Genomic DNA, 18,021 nt, shown 5'->3' with positions numbered 1-18,021 from the left:
CAATTAAACGTTGTTACAGGATATATAAATACATCTAAATACATTTCTCATAACCACGTGTGGAAAGTCAAAATAAAAATTTAAAAGGGGTACCTTAGTCACAAAAAGCGTTCCCCATAAAAAACAATTTTGTCTTTATAAAGTATTCAACATACAATTAACATTTTCGAATCGGCAGTTTTAAAACTGTTTGAGGATGCTATTGCTAGATGGGGGAGTTAAAATCCAAGGCGTCTCGCATATAGATTATATAAAGTAATCATCATTCCGTCCAACAGTCAAGTTAATCGAGTTAAGTTTACTAAATCAGGTCCAGTCATATACGTAAGTTATTAATTAATATTACACCAAACGTCAACAGATCTTCATCATCAAGGACCGGAATGACGGCTTGTCTCATTACATTTTAACTATTTCCGTCAAGTGAGAGAGACAGGGTTAAACGTTTCACATGTATTTACGTACGGATTAAGCTCATTTATCATTTGAGAACAATTTTGTTTCTTCCCTTTTACTTTTTTTTTCTGTTCAAACTAATCATTTGCATTTAGACATTTTCCTGGTTTCCTGATGATTAGGATTTCCGATTTTTTTTTCTATTTTTGTCCCAATGTCAAACACTCTGTCAGTCTCTAAACTCCGAAAACTTTTTAAAATTTTCGGTTTTTCAAAAGGAGTCCAATACTTTTGTATGTAAAATTTCTTCCTTTCTTCACCAGTCATAAATCCAATATTTTGAAAGTATATAATCGTGCTTATCCTATCTTTGTCGTGTCTTTCTCGATGAAATGAATAATGAATGGAGATCGTTGTACATATACTGAAAAAATCAAAGAAGGCTTTTGCTGCAATAGAGACTCTGACTGGAGCAAAATTTGCCTATGACCATTTATTACTCTGTATTATGAATTATTTGTCACTTAAAAACATGCCACTTGATCAAAATGTATGTAGATTTTTTTTTCGTTTTTTACAGGGGAAAATTTCTTAGAATTTCAAAGTGTCATTAAACAGATTGACAAATGAAGTTTTAAGTTTTGTCTCCTATTCAAGTCAGGGTTCTGAAAAAGAAAGATATTCTGTCACAGGAAAACCATTTCACTAATACTCAAATCTGGAGGCTATACTTACCGAAATCAATTTCCTTCACATTTATTCTTTCATCTCTTAATAACCATGCTATAAGCAATATCTACGATGTTAATAATTTGAATTTCACACAATGTCATGAGGATATCTGATTCATTTTAAACCTAATCGAATCATTTTGAAGTTAACTTTGTCTGTCCACACATATACGAATGATCAAATCATTACAAGTATACATTTTATTATAATAATTGTATATTTAGTTTCCCATCGTTTGAATTCATTTTCTTTCTTTTGTTTTACTTCTCTTTGAAATTGTAGTCGGAAAAATAAACCGCACTTTGGCTTTTCGCTTATTATCATATAGATGTAATTGCACTTGCTTTTTACTAATGGAAAATAGTAGCTTGAGTAAATTTTAAAATGTATTAATAAACCTCTATTAATTTTCAAGATTTTCTGAACATACGAATATTTTCCTCATCCCCTTGATGTCTCATGTCCAGATTCATTGTTTGCTGATAAATATACCTGATGGCTGAGGGATTAAGAGAGCTAATGTTAATTTGTAATAGTCCTCTCTAGAATCACTTGCAAATTCATCAAACTGGTCAAACTTCACATAAATGTAAGATAAAAACATAGATCTAAGCGTATTTGATAACCAAAGGTGAAAAATTCCCCCTGTTGTGATCGTCTATTCCATCTGGTTATTATGCTATTCATATGAGAAGAGCTGAGTGTAAATGTGAATGTTATCACACTTGTATTAATGTTGAAAAAAAAATCAGGTCTTTATATAGAATTAATGCTTTAAAACAGGTGCGCCTAATGGAATGATTCATGGGTCCACGTCCTTAAAGGCCGAGATTTTTAACCGCAGAGTTTTCTCAAGTAAGGGGAGGGACTTAATTTTACATGCTTGGTACCCCGAGGCATTGACGGTCGTGCAGACCGTGCAGAGCGTTAATCCCTATACACAAACAGTATACACAGGAAGTCCATGAGTATTACCTGTACAGCTTGTTTGGCCTACATTTCATCGGGAAATAAAATTATTAGATTTCTACATCGATAGAAAATATCATTATTACACTAATGTCAAACAAACGAAAATCCCATCGATTTTTGTAAAAATCTGTGTACCTTAAGTCATTTTAGCAATGAGTTAAGTTCATTGTTAAAATTAACGAATACAGGTATATTTTTTGAAGTAATATAAGATATTCATCCTTCTTGTCCATTTCAAATTTTTTAAAAATTATTATCGTGAATATCGTAGCCTCGATCACGGTCAATATTAACAGATATTATACTTTCATGTAAATTAGTTGAATCTGATTCGTCGAGAAACATTTGTTAAAAAACACTATTACCCGCTGAATGTTGAAGCCACGCCCTCCAGCGTAGCAACAGTCAACATTGCTTGACGACGGGTGATATTCCAAAAAATAGTGACTGCGCAGAATTTATGCGCGCAAGGTTCACTGTTATATGTATTTGTATAAAACATTCAGTATAATATAATAAATATCGCATGTAGTTGAGTGTAACATTGAAAATTTTCACCCCTCGAAAACCATTGTCAACCTCGGCTGCGCCTCGGTTGACAATGGTTTTCTTGGGGTGAAAATTTTCAATGTTACACTCAACTACATGCAATATTTATATATTACTTCCCGTCTTCATGAAAAGTCGCGTGATCCTATTTTTAGCAAATGTGTCCTATGGTGAAAAATTTGTGAGAACGATGCTTTCATAGAGTTAAAAATACTCGTACAGTATTTAAGTAAATTTAGATTATAATTAACCAATTTCGAACGAATTATATATCAATTGTTAACATACGTATTTCTTTCAAAAATATTTTTAACACCCCGGTGAGGAGATAACAACCCACGTAGCGAGAAATACTGGGTAAGAAACCCTCAATACTTTGTACACAAAGGCAAAGTTGTTACTGATATTTTGCTTTTATCCTCGCTATCCATTATACGCAAAAAGCGTCGTGTTAGCAGCTTTTTCCCTACTCTATTTCCATCGTAATTTTTCGCCATGGCTCAAGAAATTATTCTAGGAGTGAAAGGTCATACAAATGCATACTTTATGTGCCATAGCACATTCCAAAACGTACGTGCAACATCATATGAGATGCATTAGTGTCAGCTCACTCTGCAAACTCATGCCTTCGGGAATGTACGTTTACAACTGTGCCAGCTCACAGTCTACTGGAGCTGATACTAAATCACATGTTACCACTTGTAACAGTACAGGGTTTAATTAAACATATATTTCTCATGCAATGTTTCATGACATTTCGTAGAAGTGATATCTCAAGTACAATATACAATCATTTAACGCAGTCATACAATGTATTTACGTTTTTCGCCAGTCAAACACAAAAAGCATCAGATTGCAAAGCATACACAGAAGCAGCCCAAAGAATCTCATCAAGGCACATATAAAGAATAATCCAACAAAATAACAAAAATAAGAAATTCGTTGTACAGATTTGAGCTTTGTACCTGCGATAATAAGGGGTTGAATATCCCACAATAAAAACAAATCAAGTTGACTGGCGAATGTATGTTGACGAGGCAATGCACGCTGGAAGAATGAAGGCGTGTGCAAAATTAGAGCATCTGGTCGGTTGCTGATAAGAAATTATCAGATTACAAGAATGTAAATTGAACGAAGAAAGAAATCAGAGTTGTTCTTCTTGCCATGTCAGATGTTTTACATAAATTAATTTAATGCTGTAAATTAAGATTTATTATTATTATTTTTTTTTTTTTTTTTTTTTTTTTTTTTTTTTTTTGCAGAAGGCTTCTTTATCGCGCTGTTATACAGCCTGTATATGCGGTAAACATGAAAAGACCAAAAGTTAATTTGATGGTCTCCACGAGCGTCAAACAAGGTGTACAAGGTATACACAGGAACTAGTAGCTAAATGTCAATCAATTTTAAGCACCCAATGATAAACCTTAATTCACTTGAATTGACGGGGGTATACAGACCAGGTAAATCTGAAGGCGGTGCTTATTATCTCGGGCTTTAACATACATGCACATCTAAATTCCGTATTTTAGTTTCGTTTTTTTTTTTTATTTCGTTTTTCCTATTTGATAATTTTGGTTTTTATTTTGTATTTTCTTTTTTATATTATCATTTTCTTTCTTTCTTTTTTTTTTTTTTAATTTCTTTTTTTTTTTTTTAATTTTGTATCTTTTTTTTAGTTTTTGTTTGCACTATTGGGCTTCTGTTATATATCTAATTTACGCAGGAAAGAAATAAATATAGGTAATTGATACAAGTAATAGCTTTTCAAAAAGCTTGTCTGACTAAATCAAGCAATATCTATAGAAAGTAAAGCAAGAGAAGTGCTAAACGATTCCTTCATCAAGGAGCGACATAGTTTCGATACTTCTTTACACAGGATGTACAACTGACTTTCTCAAATGTCATAACCAGATATAACATCCGATGAAACGCTTTGGCATTATACCTAGTGAGTTGGTTTTGCTATTGTCATGTTTTGCAAATATAGTGTTCCCAAAAATTATTGAGAATTTTTTCGTGAAATGTTTTTTCAAAATATTTTAAAAATAAAATATTTATTGTTTAAAATTAGTTTTTTCTTAAATGACAATAAATGCTACTTTCTTGTTTTATATAGTTTTCATGAAAAAATCACCGATTTCATTGTATACTTCCGTTCGATTGCTAATTTTCAAAATGAGTGTTTTTGAAAAAAGAAAGCCTTTTTGTAGATGTTTATTATCAAAGAATTGCAAAACTAGCGATACTTCTGAAACACTGAGTATTTCACTGTCTACTATTGATTTACATGGGACAAATTATAAAAAAAAAGGAATTCAACAGAGGGAAAGAGCTGATTGGACTAGGAATGAAACCCCGTTTTGTACACTTAGTGTTGTTCTTACTTAGCAAATATCCAAGCCTTCTTTGATCTTTGAATGTAAGTTTACTTGGCCTACAAACTCTTTTCCTTATCTGAATTCCTCTTTTTTTTTTCAGAATTTGTGTATCACACAATACAATTGCAAAGTAGAAAGTGAAATATTCGGTTTTTCAGAAATATCACAAGATTTAACAATCCCATACTGAAATATGCTTTCTATTTACAATGGCATCAGCAAACTATCATGGTAGGTATATTAAATAAATGGGAGGCTATCCATGAAAACTGCATGTATCATTAGAAATTAAGTATGTGGTACTGTCATTAAATAAAATAGTAACATTAAGTTATTTTGCATGTTATTAATCCAACAATTTAAATAAATGTAACATAAAAAATTCTAAATAATTTCTTGGAACACTAAAGGAGGCGTATGCTTGATATGTTGTTATGCAAAGTAAATGTGCGTATGGTAGGCTATATATGCAAACAATTTATTGAGTCATGTTGCACTTGCTATAATTGATTATTAAGAAGTTTTATTTTTTCAAAATTTTAATGCTCTTTCCGAGAAATCAATTAAATTAATTTACAGCAAAAAACGATATTTGGCCTACTTGAAATGAATGAAACAGTGTTAATTACTTTCTCTCGAAATAGAAGTTTTGCAATTCATTTATGTTTAGTTTTCATATAACTAACACAACTAAAACTTGGTGTAAGTACCTTAGTGTTTTCGGAAATGATACATGAGCAAACTATAAGCAGGAAGGTTTACATAAATATGCTATTTTTAATCATAGCTAATACATTGTTTGTAGATATTAGATGATGACAAAAATAATACAGTGAGATATCTATTTATAGTAAAACATGTACAGGGGTATTTTATTTTCAGTTGACTTGGGAATTGTTTACCATGACACCCATTTCACGTGACAATGTGATATAAAATGTAAATGATACAAAAAAACTTACTTATGCTAATACGTTTCAGTGAATAAATGCATGTCGCAATGTTCGTTTATGATATTTTTTTCTATGTTAAATACATTATTTTGAATCAAACCTGAAATCAAATTGCGTTGTAGTACATATTTTTATTCTATAAGAAATTATGAAAATTACGATATTTCAAACTTAAAACTCTACATTTATTCCTACTGTAGTTGACGCAATAGAACTCTCTACCACTTGAAATTAGAAATTTACGATTGATGTCAAATTTAGAAAATGTAAAATTACGAGGGTTGTCCGGTAAAATCGTGGACAAGTTGTCTATATTGAAAAATAATAATCACTGCGTTCTAAAACTTTCACTACTTTTTAGTACATTTTTCATCATTATACATAGCAAATTTCAAACAGATATCTGCTCAAATAAACAAAATATGAGACTTTATGTTATATGTGGTATCGCCTTACGGTGCACGGATAATAACGTCAAAGTCTCTAAAGCAGCGTCACGTTTCCTTTTTTCTAAATAAAAGTTAGATAAGCTCCACTTAAATTCGGGGTTTTCATTGATGCACATACTTGATTTACCCTTTATTCCTCGATAAATAGTCGAGGAACCAATCTCGCACACACCTGGGACCTTTTGAAGATTTATTAGTAAGTTATGGACAGTACTCTCACTATCATTCAACTAAACAGGCTCTCTTATATCGACGGTCTACAGTGACAGCGTCTTTTGCTATTGCCAGTAGCTGTTTGCCCGCATGTTTTGTTCTACCCGGGGACCAGATCATAAACTTCCGCTTAGAAAACTCGCATTTCACTTGTATACTAAAGATCTAGTGATATTTTTATATTTGTTTTTCTTCTGTAGTCATTTAAAGTTTCTTAGGGCATCATTACTACATCTAAATCAAACTGAACTGCTCTCCGGTGAGCCGTAACGTCACCAAACGTCGCCATTTTTCGTGTGTTGCGTTTACCACTTTCCCATTTCAAATGCTCGGGAAACAACGAAAAATTAAGCAAATGCCTTGATATTTTACAAAAGACGAAATAATAGATAGTGGATTAAAAATATGATAATTTTTACCCCAACCTTATCTATTTAATACTTTTATTTCGAAATAATACTCGTGTATTCGCTAATGAAACCCTGAATTTTTTATCGTGCGCCGTAGGACTGTACCCTGTGCACATTCAAGCATAATAAAATCTTTATTTTTGTCTATATTTTATCAAAAAAATTAAGATGCACTTAGATATGATGAAGAAACATTTGCTGAAAATTTCAGCTTAGTGCGCCCATTATTTTTCGAGAAAAACGCTTTGTCCACGATTTTACCGGACAACCCTCGTAGTAACCTATTTAACGAACTGGCTCCACCATCATGTATTGATTATGGTAACTGGCAACTTAATTTCTTAAAACCAGACCTCGGCATGATAATGTATTGAATAATGACCTTTACAAATGCAATTTAACTTCAAGCCCTCTATGTTCCTGCGATGCAATAGAGGATATATAAATTCTTTTTTATATATGCCCAAGGAATGTGAAAGCTGGAAAAGAATTTTGCAATTTTTTCTTTATGATACAATTCACATTTTAGCTACATGTACACACGTCTTTTAATGGGATATGGATTCATTGAGTGCTGCAGAGAATGGATGTTTTTCCCTTTTGTTTCAACATTAACATTAAAAATGGTAGATTTCCTTGTTAGTATCTAAAAAATATACCGGCTTGCATCTTCAAATTGCAATGAATTGTTAATTTTTGCAAATGTTTTGCCAACCTTTATTACAGTGGTCTTTAAAACACTTGCAATGGTTATGAATAAACGACATAAAAATATAGTTATTCTTAATTTAAAAACTGATTCTCCAGTTTAATTTGAATAAGGTTATTGATCAACCAATGTGAATTTTAGTTGCATCACATCGCCGTAGAAAGGCCTTGCAAAGCCTCGTGATATGGCAACTTGAGCATTGGTCTTAGGGGTTATCATCTAGTCTGAAGAAATATGAAGAGGCCACTTCTAGTTTTCATATATCGATACTTTGTATTTTCACTTAATATGTTGCGCATTAAACATGTTTTTTATATAAGAACAAGAAAGTAATTATCCATGCATCGGACAATGTCCGATGCATGGTAAAATGAACATACTAGTAACATGGCCTTAAGAACGGGGGGGGGGGGGCACGGGGGGCGTGCCCCCCAAATAATTTTGCCGATAATTAGTTTACTATAGAAAACATAGCTACTATATGCTTGTGCCCCTTCATAAAAACGTTTGAGGACCTTTTTTTGGTAGTTGATAATGTCCCCTCAACTGAAAATGTATAGCTGTACCCCCCCCCCCAAAAAAAAAAAAAAAACTGAAATTGCTTCCTACGGGCCTGAGTAAAACATTTCTTTGAAAATTTAATATACAAACTTTGAAATCAAGTTTCCTGAGATAATCTATAAAATTATCAAATCTAATGATAGTAAGAAAAATTTGCAAAATCAAAAAAAATCTGTTTACTTCCATTTGATGAGTCAAATATGGCGTAACTTCAAGGCCATTATCCTGGTATTTTTATCAACACATGATAATAAAAATTGGCATCTTTAATCCTTCGGATTTTAGTCAGACACAAGTCTAAACACGGAGACATTCAGGCTCAATGCAAATTTATAACTTCAAGTTTGTTCGAAGCAATATATGCGCCCATTGCATGGTGAACTCACCCTACACGTCTTGTCTGCATCCCAAAATTTTACATGTAAGTTCGAATGACCACTTTCCCCATAAACATATTGAATTTCTTTGAAAGTATGTCTATCGAATACAAATACCTAATCACCACCCTCAAACCAATATAAAAATTACCCTTACATAGAGGTTTCTTTAATCTTAAGACCGCAAGTGAAAGTTGATATATAATAATTATAGTCATTAACTGCTCATAAAATTAGTTATTCGATCGGACAAATTAGTAATTCGTTTGGACAAATTAGTAATTTGTTCGGAAAAAATTGTAATTCATTTGGACAACTAAGTAATTGACTAATTTAAATTAAAACAATTGCAATTTTACTTACTTCATATGGGTTTAATGATTTGCACATGTAGATCTAGCGAAAAAATTTTCACTTTCGATTTTATAATGCTATTTACAAGTTTAACAACATGCACGTGCAATATGTCATTACACGTCTTATATATTTTTCAATATCCCTTTCCATGAAATCAGGCTTCAACGAAAGAGATACATAAGTATAGTATGTTATTTGCACTTCACCTTTGCTCAAGTAACTGAGTGTTTTATGAAACAATACATTAAGAATTACTTTAGAAAAAAGAGATGTAGTACAATGAAAGATAAAATATCTACCAGGAAGCTTTCAGAATTAATTGAACTTATTAATAGTAGCTAATAACTATCATATGATGGAAATGAATATCATATAATTTCGGAATATAATGAAGTAAGGTTTTTATTTATATTTATCCAGGAAGCATTTTAAAATAAGGTTTTGTGAAAACAAAAGTATGGGATTTTTTTTAACCATAAGACCCATTTCACGTGACAGTGTGTTTTAAAAGTATTTATGATACTCGTTTCTAAAACACCAAAACATAAGCATAGTTTTGATTAGTGCATTGATTTTTCGTTGAGTTTTTTCCTCACAAGTTTATTATACGTATTATGTGTGATGGAAATACGTTTCCTTTTGGAAGGCATCATTAGTTTCATAAGTAAGTTGCAAAATAGTTTATTTTTCAGCAGGAATTAAAAAAAATGACTTTCTTTGTAAAAACTGAATGCTAGAAAACATCGAGAGGGGGGAGAAAAATAAGCATTATTTTGTTTTTGGGATCTAACTAATTTCTTTACTTACTTATGCTACTTTGTATCAATGATTAAGGACAAATGCTACAAACTTTTATCAAAAATCATTAAAATACATTCCAATCCAGGTATCCATTTTTGTTATTTATTTATTTTGTATCATTTCTCCTTAATAAATACGTGTTATATTAATCATTTGATGAGAACAAAAAGAGGCAAAATACATCCTAGATATACTAGACATAAAAATAATTTGAGGCAACATGAAGAACCATAGCAAAAAGGTGATTTCTTGCCAAAAAAATCGCAAAGTTATTCAAAGAAAGAGTCAAAACAGAAAGCAAAGAAAAAAAAATTGATCATTCATCTGTAATGAATCTTTTTAATTACCTAATAATACATAACAGTAATCAGATCTCTCAAATCAAAAGTTTACTGATTCTAGAAACCTTTTGAAACCGTTATTCAGTATCAATCTTTGATTGATTGATTATATGTTGTTTTACGTACCATTCGAGAATTTTTCACTCATATAGAGACGTCACCATTTACCGGTGAAGGGCTTCAAATATTGACCTTTTCTCGGCACTTACAACCATTGAGCAGTGAGGGATCTTTATCGTGCCAACGCCAGTCATGACACGGGACCTCGGTTTTTTAGGTCTCATCCAAAGGACCCGCAACTTTCACTTCAAAGAGCCGAGCGCATGGCGAAGGAACAGCTGCTACCCATTTTTTATCGACTAAGGTCAGTCGCGAGCGCTCTACCGTCTGAGCTACCGTGAACGGTGTATCAATCTTTGAATGGGATTACTACTTTATTTATAACCATTTTTTTAGATTACGTTTTAATAAATATTTAAATCTAAAAACAAAATTAAATTTATTTGAAATTTTACGATTATAGAATCTATAAAATATACTTGCCAAAATTACATCTTTGATAGATAAACCATATATATGTCATAATATATTTTCAAGGTCCAAGACAGTTTTGAATTGGTTGTTTCGGTAGTCCATGCTAGTCCATGCTATATTACCTTACTTAGGGGCATTAGGCTATGAAAACCCTACCTTTTAAACAAACCTAACAGAGTTCCATTTGGATTTACTTACCCTATAATTATAGATATATTTATTTGTCGCTAAAACTCATCTGTGATTTAGTTAAAAGGAGATGGGCGAACATAGCTTGCAGAAAGCCTATAGCTTCAGATATATAAAAATCATGTTCAATTTGTGAATTCAGTATTTAGAGTAAAGTTTTCTTATTGAAATTTATGAAATTTTGATAAACAAAACTTTTCTGAGGAAAATTTTCTCGGTAAAATTTATTCTTTTATTAAAAAAAAATAGTGGTATTCATGGGGTTCGAACCCTAGCAATAAAAATTTGAGTATCATTTCCTATCGAGACTAGCACTCTAACCACTAGACTACACAAGTCCTGACGAATAGTGGCATTTAAATCATGTCTGTGATATGACCCTTGACTTCTTGGACTTTAAGTATTTCTCGAAAAGATGCGAATGATATGTCATAAAAGTATATTTTTAAGGTATAGTGGGTCCTTGTTCCATATATTTGGAAACCAAAATATATATATTTTTATGCAAACATCGTGGATTAACTTTCAAAATAATGTAGCGAAGACCAACTCGTATCGAAAAATAGTGTTATAGTATGAGAAAATAACTCTTTTTGCCCTCTTTAGTCTGTGTATATGTATAATATTTCATAAGGAAATAATTTCAATCTTTTTGAGATTTTTGCAAATTGTAGAGATTTTACATAAAATGTACTTCAATGTTAGATGAAATATTAAGGAAAATTTTGATATAATTGACATTTAATTTTTCACCTTCTTGTTTGTCACACTGTAGGCTTTTTGCTCGTCATGTTCACCCATCTTCTTTATTTGAATGCTGGCATATATTGAACGACCTCACCTTGTTGTAATGTGAGCATAATGTTCATAGAAAACTTTGTGTTTGATACATAATACACACTTATTCGACTACGTTCCACTACTACTTGCGCAGTGGTAAGAGCATTTCCTCAAGTCTAGTCGGGGTGTAAGGAATTGATCCTTACGTCGCGGGTTCAAATCCAAATGCGGGACGTGGAGACCGGTCCTTCAGATGAGACCGTATAAATCGAGGTCCCGTGTCACTGTCGCTGGAACGAAAAGATCCTTCACTGTTTAATGGACCTGACTGCCAAGTATAAGTCTAAATTTGCAGCCCTCCACCGTCAGGTGGTGGCGTCTACATATGAGTGAAAAATTCTCTATAGGGACGTTAAACAATAATCAAACAAATAAACTTACCACTGCTAACTATACTATAGCTTCTGCGTGGTGAAACGATACCCACATCACTATGGGCACGAAAAATATTCTTTTTTTTCCATTCCGATCTCTTGTTTTTCGCTTTTTGTAATCTCTCGGTTTTAAAAACATTCTATTCTTAATCAATTTTCACGATTTTTGAATTTCATACAATTTAACTTTAAAATATAAATATATTCAGAAATGAAAATATGCATAATATTTCTATCCATTTAACAGATAAAAGACAAATGATACATATCTTTGATAAAACACAAGACATATTATTGACAGATTAAAAGAACGAGAACAAAGAAAATTGAAGATGAATTCTGATGAGAATGAAATAGAGGTTTGTGAAGATTCAAGTCTCCTTCCCAGACCAGAGACAGAAACCGATGAAACAAAACTAACTGTTGCTGGTAAACTCTGTGTGTGTGTGTGTGTGTGTGTGTGTGTGAGGGTGTGTGTGTGTGTGTTTGTGTGTGTGAAAGGATAAAACAATTCATATCTCTAAATAGAGAACATGTTCAAAAAAATATTTATGTAATATGAGACTCTTTATATAAAAATTCCATTTGGAAAAAGTTATATGGCATCATTAAAACCTTTCCTAGAAAGTGAACTTACACATGAATTACATTTATTTAAACAAACATAAACCTTTGTTAGATTTTGGAGAAATATTTAATGCAGTTTTAAAATTAATTTGATCGATCACCTTTATTATTTTTCCCTTTGCAGTTGATGACAACAAAAGTGACGTCAAATGCTGCGTATATTTGATGACATTGTTTTTCTTCGGTCTAATCGCAAGCACTATACTATGCTTACGATTTCTATCTGATTTATCAAGAGAAGCAAATGGGGATACAGAATACATATACCCTCTTTGTACAATTCTTACAACCATTGCTGTGACTGGAAACTTTTGTTATCTAATTTTGGTTCTTGCAACCTTCTTTAAAAATAGTTGTGAAGGAAGTGTTGTTTTCTCTGTGCAAAGACTATTTTTTCTTGTTCTAGGCTTTTTTACGATTGCATCATTTTTTGCAGATGCATTAAATAATGAAAGCTCCTGCCCATTGCCATACATTATTTTGTGTTGTACTTTTACGACTATTCAAACGTTTTACCTCTGTGCCAATGATTCCAATTGTCTTCAAATAAATAAACTAACCAGTATTGCCTTCACTATCCTAATGACAGTAAATTTATGCATTTGGCTAGATACAGAAACTGAGGAAATCTACAAAATTTTCCATGTGTCTAATTCTAGTAATTCTAGTTTAAATAATACCGTCAATGTCACACCAAAAAATCTTTATGATGATATTTCAGATGCAATTCATCCTTTCTCGACACCATTAAAGATCGAATATTTTCTCATGGCTTTAGAATTACTGACGTCAAAGCTAGAGTATTCTCTTGCAAAGCACGATGCTCAGTCGGCTACACCTACCGACATGGGGCAAACTCGCTCAAACGAAGAAGCGACAAATCCGAATTGTGTGAATTTAATTTTATTAAAAATAAAAAATAAACAACAATTCGAATTTACGGTTAAAGGAATTTTTTGTTTCCTCATCTTTCTATTCGTTTTATTTGCAATTGTTGTTGTGCTTGTTAGAGCTAAACCTGGTGAAATAACTATAACTTTATATTACCGTTTTTATAGCAAAGTTGAATTTGGTTTTGCCATATTACAATTTTTGTTCCTCTTGATAATTATTGTTGCAACCTACCCTTGGTTTAGGCATGCAAACATGCATTTGGACACAATTGTCTTCTCAATTTGTGCTTTTGCACACGTTTCATATAATTTCTTTAACTGCTTCGGTGCTTTTTCAATTGAAGAAAACGTTGGAGGAGCTAATGCAATTCTTACAATGCTTAACACTTTCCTTCAAACTACGTATTTGGTTGTACTTAGACATAATGAGGACAGCGATATCTCTCAGCAGCAACTGGGCATTATGTTTTTCCTGCTTGCCACCAATAACTTAGCATTTTGGATGGTCGATTCCTTAGCGCAAGAAAGGTACCCTGCTTTTACATATTCTATAAAATCTTTTTACAACGACATATGGTGGAAAATATTTAACAAAATAGTTTTCCCACTTGTAATATTCTACCGATTTAAAGCAGCAATGTTTTTCTTTGAAATGGAGAAAAAGAAGGACACTTACAGTATGGAAGTGAGCACTCAGTGTGACAGAGATTTAGATATAGAAATGGATGAAGACCCGGAGCAAACAGTTGTAAAGGATTGAAGTTAAATATTCATACTGCATTTTAAAGTTTATCTGACTCCATTTGTAGGTTTTAAAGATGTATACATGTATTTTATAAAAATATTATATGTATTATCAATATATGTGTAAATGGTGATCAAATTGCTGCGTTTCAAAAATAATTAAAACATTTTCATTTCTTTCAAACTTATTTCAAAATGAAATAGATAGTTTCACCACATCGCTTGTTTCAAATATATATCAAGACATCTAAAATGTATCTGACATTACAGTAATATCAAGTGCACGTTGATAACATTATCATGATTTGTAGCAGATATACCTATAGTATTTATTCTACAGTTATTTCAGTTGTAAAGTTTTTGTGTGAAGACAACGTTGTTTTTCCACTACTTGAAAAATGTTTTGTTTTTTTTAATTTTGCTTAGTGAATTATGTGATAGAATTATTAAAAAGAAAATGTATCATACTTTGATAAAGCATGAATAAATAAAGCATGACTGATTAGCGCCTTGTCTCAGCTCGAACTCCCTGTTCTCGTTATTGAAGAGGAAAAAATTGTCATGTAGTATATACATTAAGATCATTAAAAAAACACTTAAATTTCTACCAATAAAAATTGATATCTTTTAACATGAATAGAGAATTTGTGAGGCAATGTGATATAGCGCCTTTGGTTGATCATCAGACTTCAAGTTCTAATGAGTCAGAGCTTCAAATTTTAAAATGCACAATTCAAGTTTCATCAAAAACATTATTTAATGTGTTAAATACGGATAGGGTAAAACGCAACATGTGATTTTTTTCTTGATATTCGACATTCATAAGAAATTCCTCTTTCTACTGAATGTAATAGACCATTTACAAAACACAAGCAATTAGTGAATTTGACTACGCAGCTATGTTAAGGCTGTCCGAAGGCTTAATATGCATTAGATATATACAACAATCCAGACACATGAATTAAACATCAACGTAAAGAATATTCTACATGTGACTTGAAAGGAATGTAAAAATTATGACACTTTCCCCGTCATGTGTGCTCAAATTTGCAGTGACTTGACGTCATATTCCATTATGACGTCATATCTAGGTAGTTCAGAGAAGTTACTACGGCTGGTGCACTGTGACATTCTTCGGACAGCCTTATCCTAGCCGCGTAGATTGCATCAGTAAGAGGAAATGAAAATAGGATATAACTGTAACTTCAGTCCAGAAGGTTAAATTTAAATCCCTTTTATCCAACAAGATATTTAAATGATTTCAAAGTGTCTTTTCAAAATTAAATTTTAAAGTTTATCTCCAGTGCATTAGCTTTGACATTAAACGGCTAAAATATTTAATGATGAACTCAAAATATTCCATCGAATGACTCTCGAACATTAAAACGTAACAAAAAAAATGTAAAATTTTCAAAATCTCTATGCTAAGGTACACGAATTTAGTAATTTTTATATAGAAAAACGTCTGAAAATTGATATATTGTGAGATAATCGTGAGCAAGCACAAAGTTATAGCATATTTAAGGACATACGCAACGTACGTTACCTACTGATAATTTTTCAAGATATTCTTAATTTAAGATGATAGTGCCATCAGACGTTCGTAGACAAAAAAAATCAGCATGCATTACCAGGGGTTTTGAAAAGATATCAACTGATGAAAATTTATATATAATTCAAAGAAAGATAAACAAAAATTAATAAACATACATTCTTAATATTTTGTATATCCAGACTTGTTTTAGAAGAAGTGAACAACAGCATATATAGACATTAAAATGTAGTACACGGTTCCTTTATGTATTGGAACTCTTCTGATTGTACACACAAGTACTCTGAAGTTGACATTAAAAGATGCTTGAGTTTCTGATTGACAATTTCTATGTGGTTTTTTTGAGACCAGGTCTTCCAACAATCTATTGGAATTCCCATGGGTACTAATTGCGCCCCGTTATTAGCAGACCTTTTTTGTATTCATATGAAGCATACTTTGTCCAAAATCTTGTACGCGAAAAGAAGAAAACACTTGCTTTGGCCTTCAACTCGACATTTAGATATATCGATGACGTATTGTCAATTAACAATGGCTATTTCCATTCTTATGTCGATACGATATATCCCGGTGAGCTTGAGATAAAAGATACCACAGAGTCTGACACATCTGTTTCATATTTGGATATTTTACTTGAAAATGACATTAATGGTAATCTAACAACCAAGCTTTACGATAAACGTGATGACTTTTAAATAGTCAACTTCCCTTACTTATGCAGCAATATACCTTATTCACCTGCATACGGGGTATATATATCTCTCAGTTGATTCGATACGCAAGAGCATGCTCTATGAATGTACAATTTCTAAAACGAGGTAAATTATTGACAAACATGTTGATGAAACAAGAATATCAGCTGTCTCGTTTAAAGTCATCATTTCGTAAGTTCTATGGTCGGTACAATGACCTTGTCAGCAAATACAATTTATCATTGAGTCAAATGCTGATTGACGTTTTTCATACTAATTGTTAGGCCATTATTTACACACTGAATTGTCGAAGGATTTCTCCGTTATTTCCCGATCATGACAAGGAGCACACGGCGGGTGTGACCGGTCGGCAGGGGATGCTCACTCCTCCATGGCACCTGATCCCACCTCTGATGTTTGGAGGTCCGTGTTTGCTCTGCTCCTATTTTGTATTGTTTGATGGACTTTTGAGCCTAAATACTGTTCGTTATCTCCATATATTTCATTCAACTCCAGGGAAAAAGACAATAAAAATTCCAACTATGTTGAGTATGTCCTTAATGAAAGCTTACAACGAGTGATGACTGATAGAGAAAGGTTAGGGTCAGTGTACATATCTAAACAGAAGTATCTGTATATCTAAAAAACAACATCATAGAGTATGTTTATCAGTCTCTATAACACTTCTTTATACTGTGGTAGCGACATATAAGTTCTTCGTGAAGTGCAATATTCAGATTGATTAATTTTGTTGTTTTACGTCCCATTCGAGAATTTTTCACTCATATAGAGACGTCACCATATACCGGTGAAGGGCTTCAAATTTTTACCTTTACTCGGCACTTAGGGCCATTGAGTAGTGAGGGATCTTTATCGTGCCAACGCCTGCCGTGACACGGGGCCTCGGTTTTTAAGGTCTCATCCGAAGGACCCTCAACTTTCACTTCAAAGTGCCGAGCGCATGGCGAAGGAACAGTTGCTACCCATTTTTTATCGACTTAGGTCAGTCGCGGCCGAGATTCGAACTCACGACCTCCCGATCACGGAGCGATCGCTCTACCGACTGAGCTACCGTGAACGGTCAATATTCAGATGTAAAACTTGTGGTGTTTACAAGTATTGACACGGACCGTGAAGTAAAAGTGATCACCTCAAAATCGATTTCATGTTTCCCTAAAAACTAAAGGTAAAGTACTAGCTTTTTAGTTTTATTCGAAACAACAATGACCGCATGCCCGTAGCAACGATTTGCAAAGAGAGGGGAGGCAGCCACAAAAAAACATTGACATGCAAGCTGGAAAATCCTATTTCGTGCGTGTGTGAGGGATTTTCCTCTAACTTTTCGGCAAATTTTAATGTCTGGCACACTTTCAGCATT

At 32.6% G+C, this 18,021-nt stretch overlaps 1 protein-coding gene across 1 annotated transcript in view; it reads right to left on the bottom strand.

Moving 5' to 3' along the window:
• Positions 1 to 6,931, bottom strand: part of LOC133195246 (uncharacterized) — a 46,374-nt gene extending 39,443 nt beyond the window's left edge. Inside the window, exons 1-2 of the mRNA XM_061331103.1 lie at positions 6,888 to 6,931; positions 3,615 to 3,696 (exon numbers count right to left, since the gene is read on the bottom strand). Of these exons, the coding sequence (XP_061187087.1) occupies positions 3,615 to 3,696; positions 6,888 to 6,931 (126 nt within the window). The remainder of the gene's footprint in view (positions 1 to 3,614; positions 3,697 to 6,887) is intronic.
• Positions 6,932 to 18,021: the final 11,090 nt, after the last annotated feature.

Source organism: Saccostrea echinata, unplaced genomic scaffold, assembly GCF_033153115.1.
Source record: "Saccostrea echinata isolate AGI-Se365-2 ecotype Australia unplaced genomic scaffold, CSIRO_AGI_Sech_v1 ptg000029l, whole genome shotgun sequence".
Taxonomy (NCBI): domain Eukaryota; kingdom Metazoa; phylum Mollusca; class Bivalvia; order Ostreida; family Ostreidae; genus Saccostrea; species Saccostrea echinata.
This window is presented reverse-complemented; position numbering and strand designations above follow the sequence as displayed.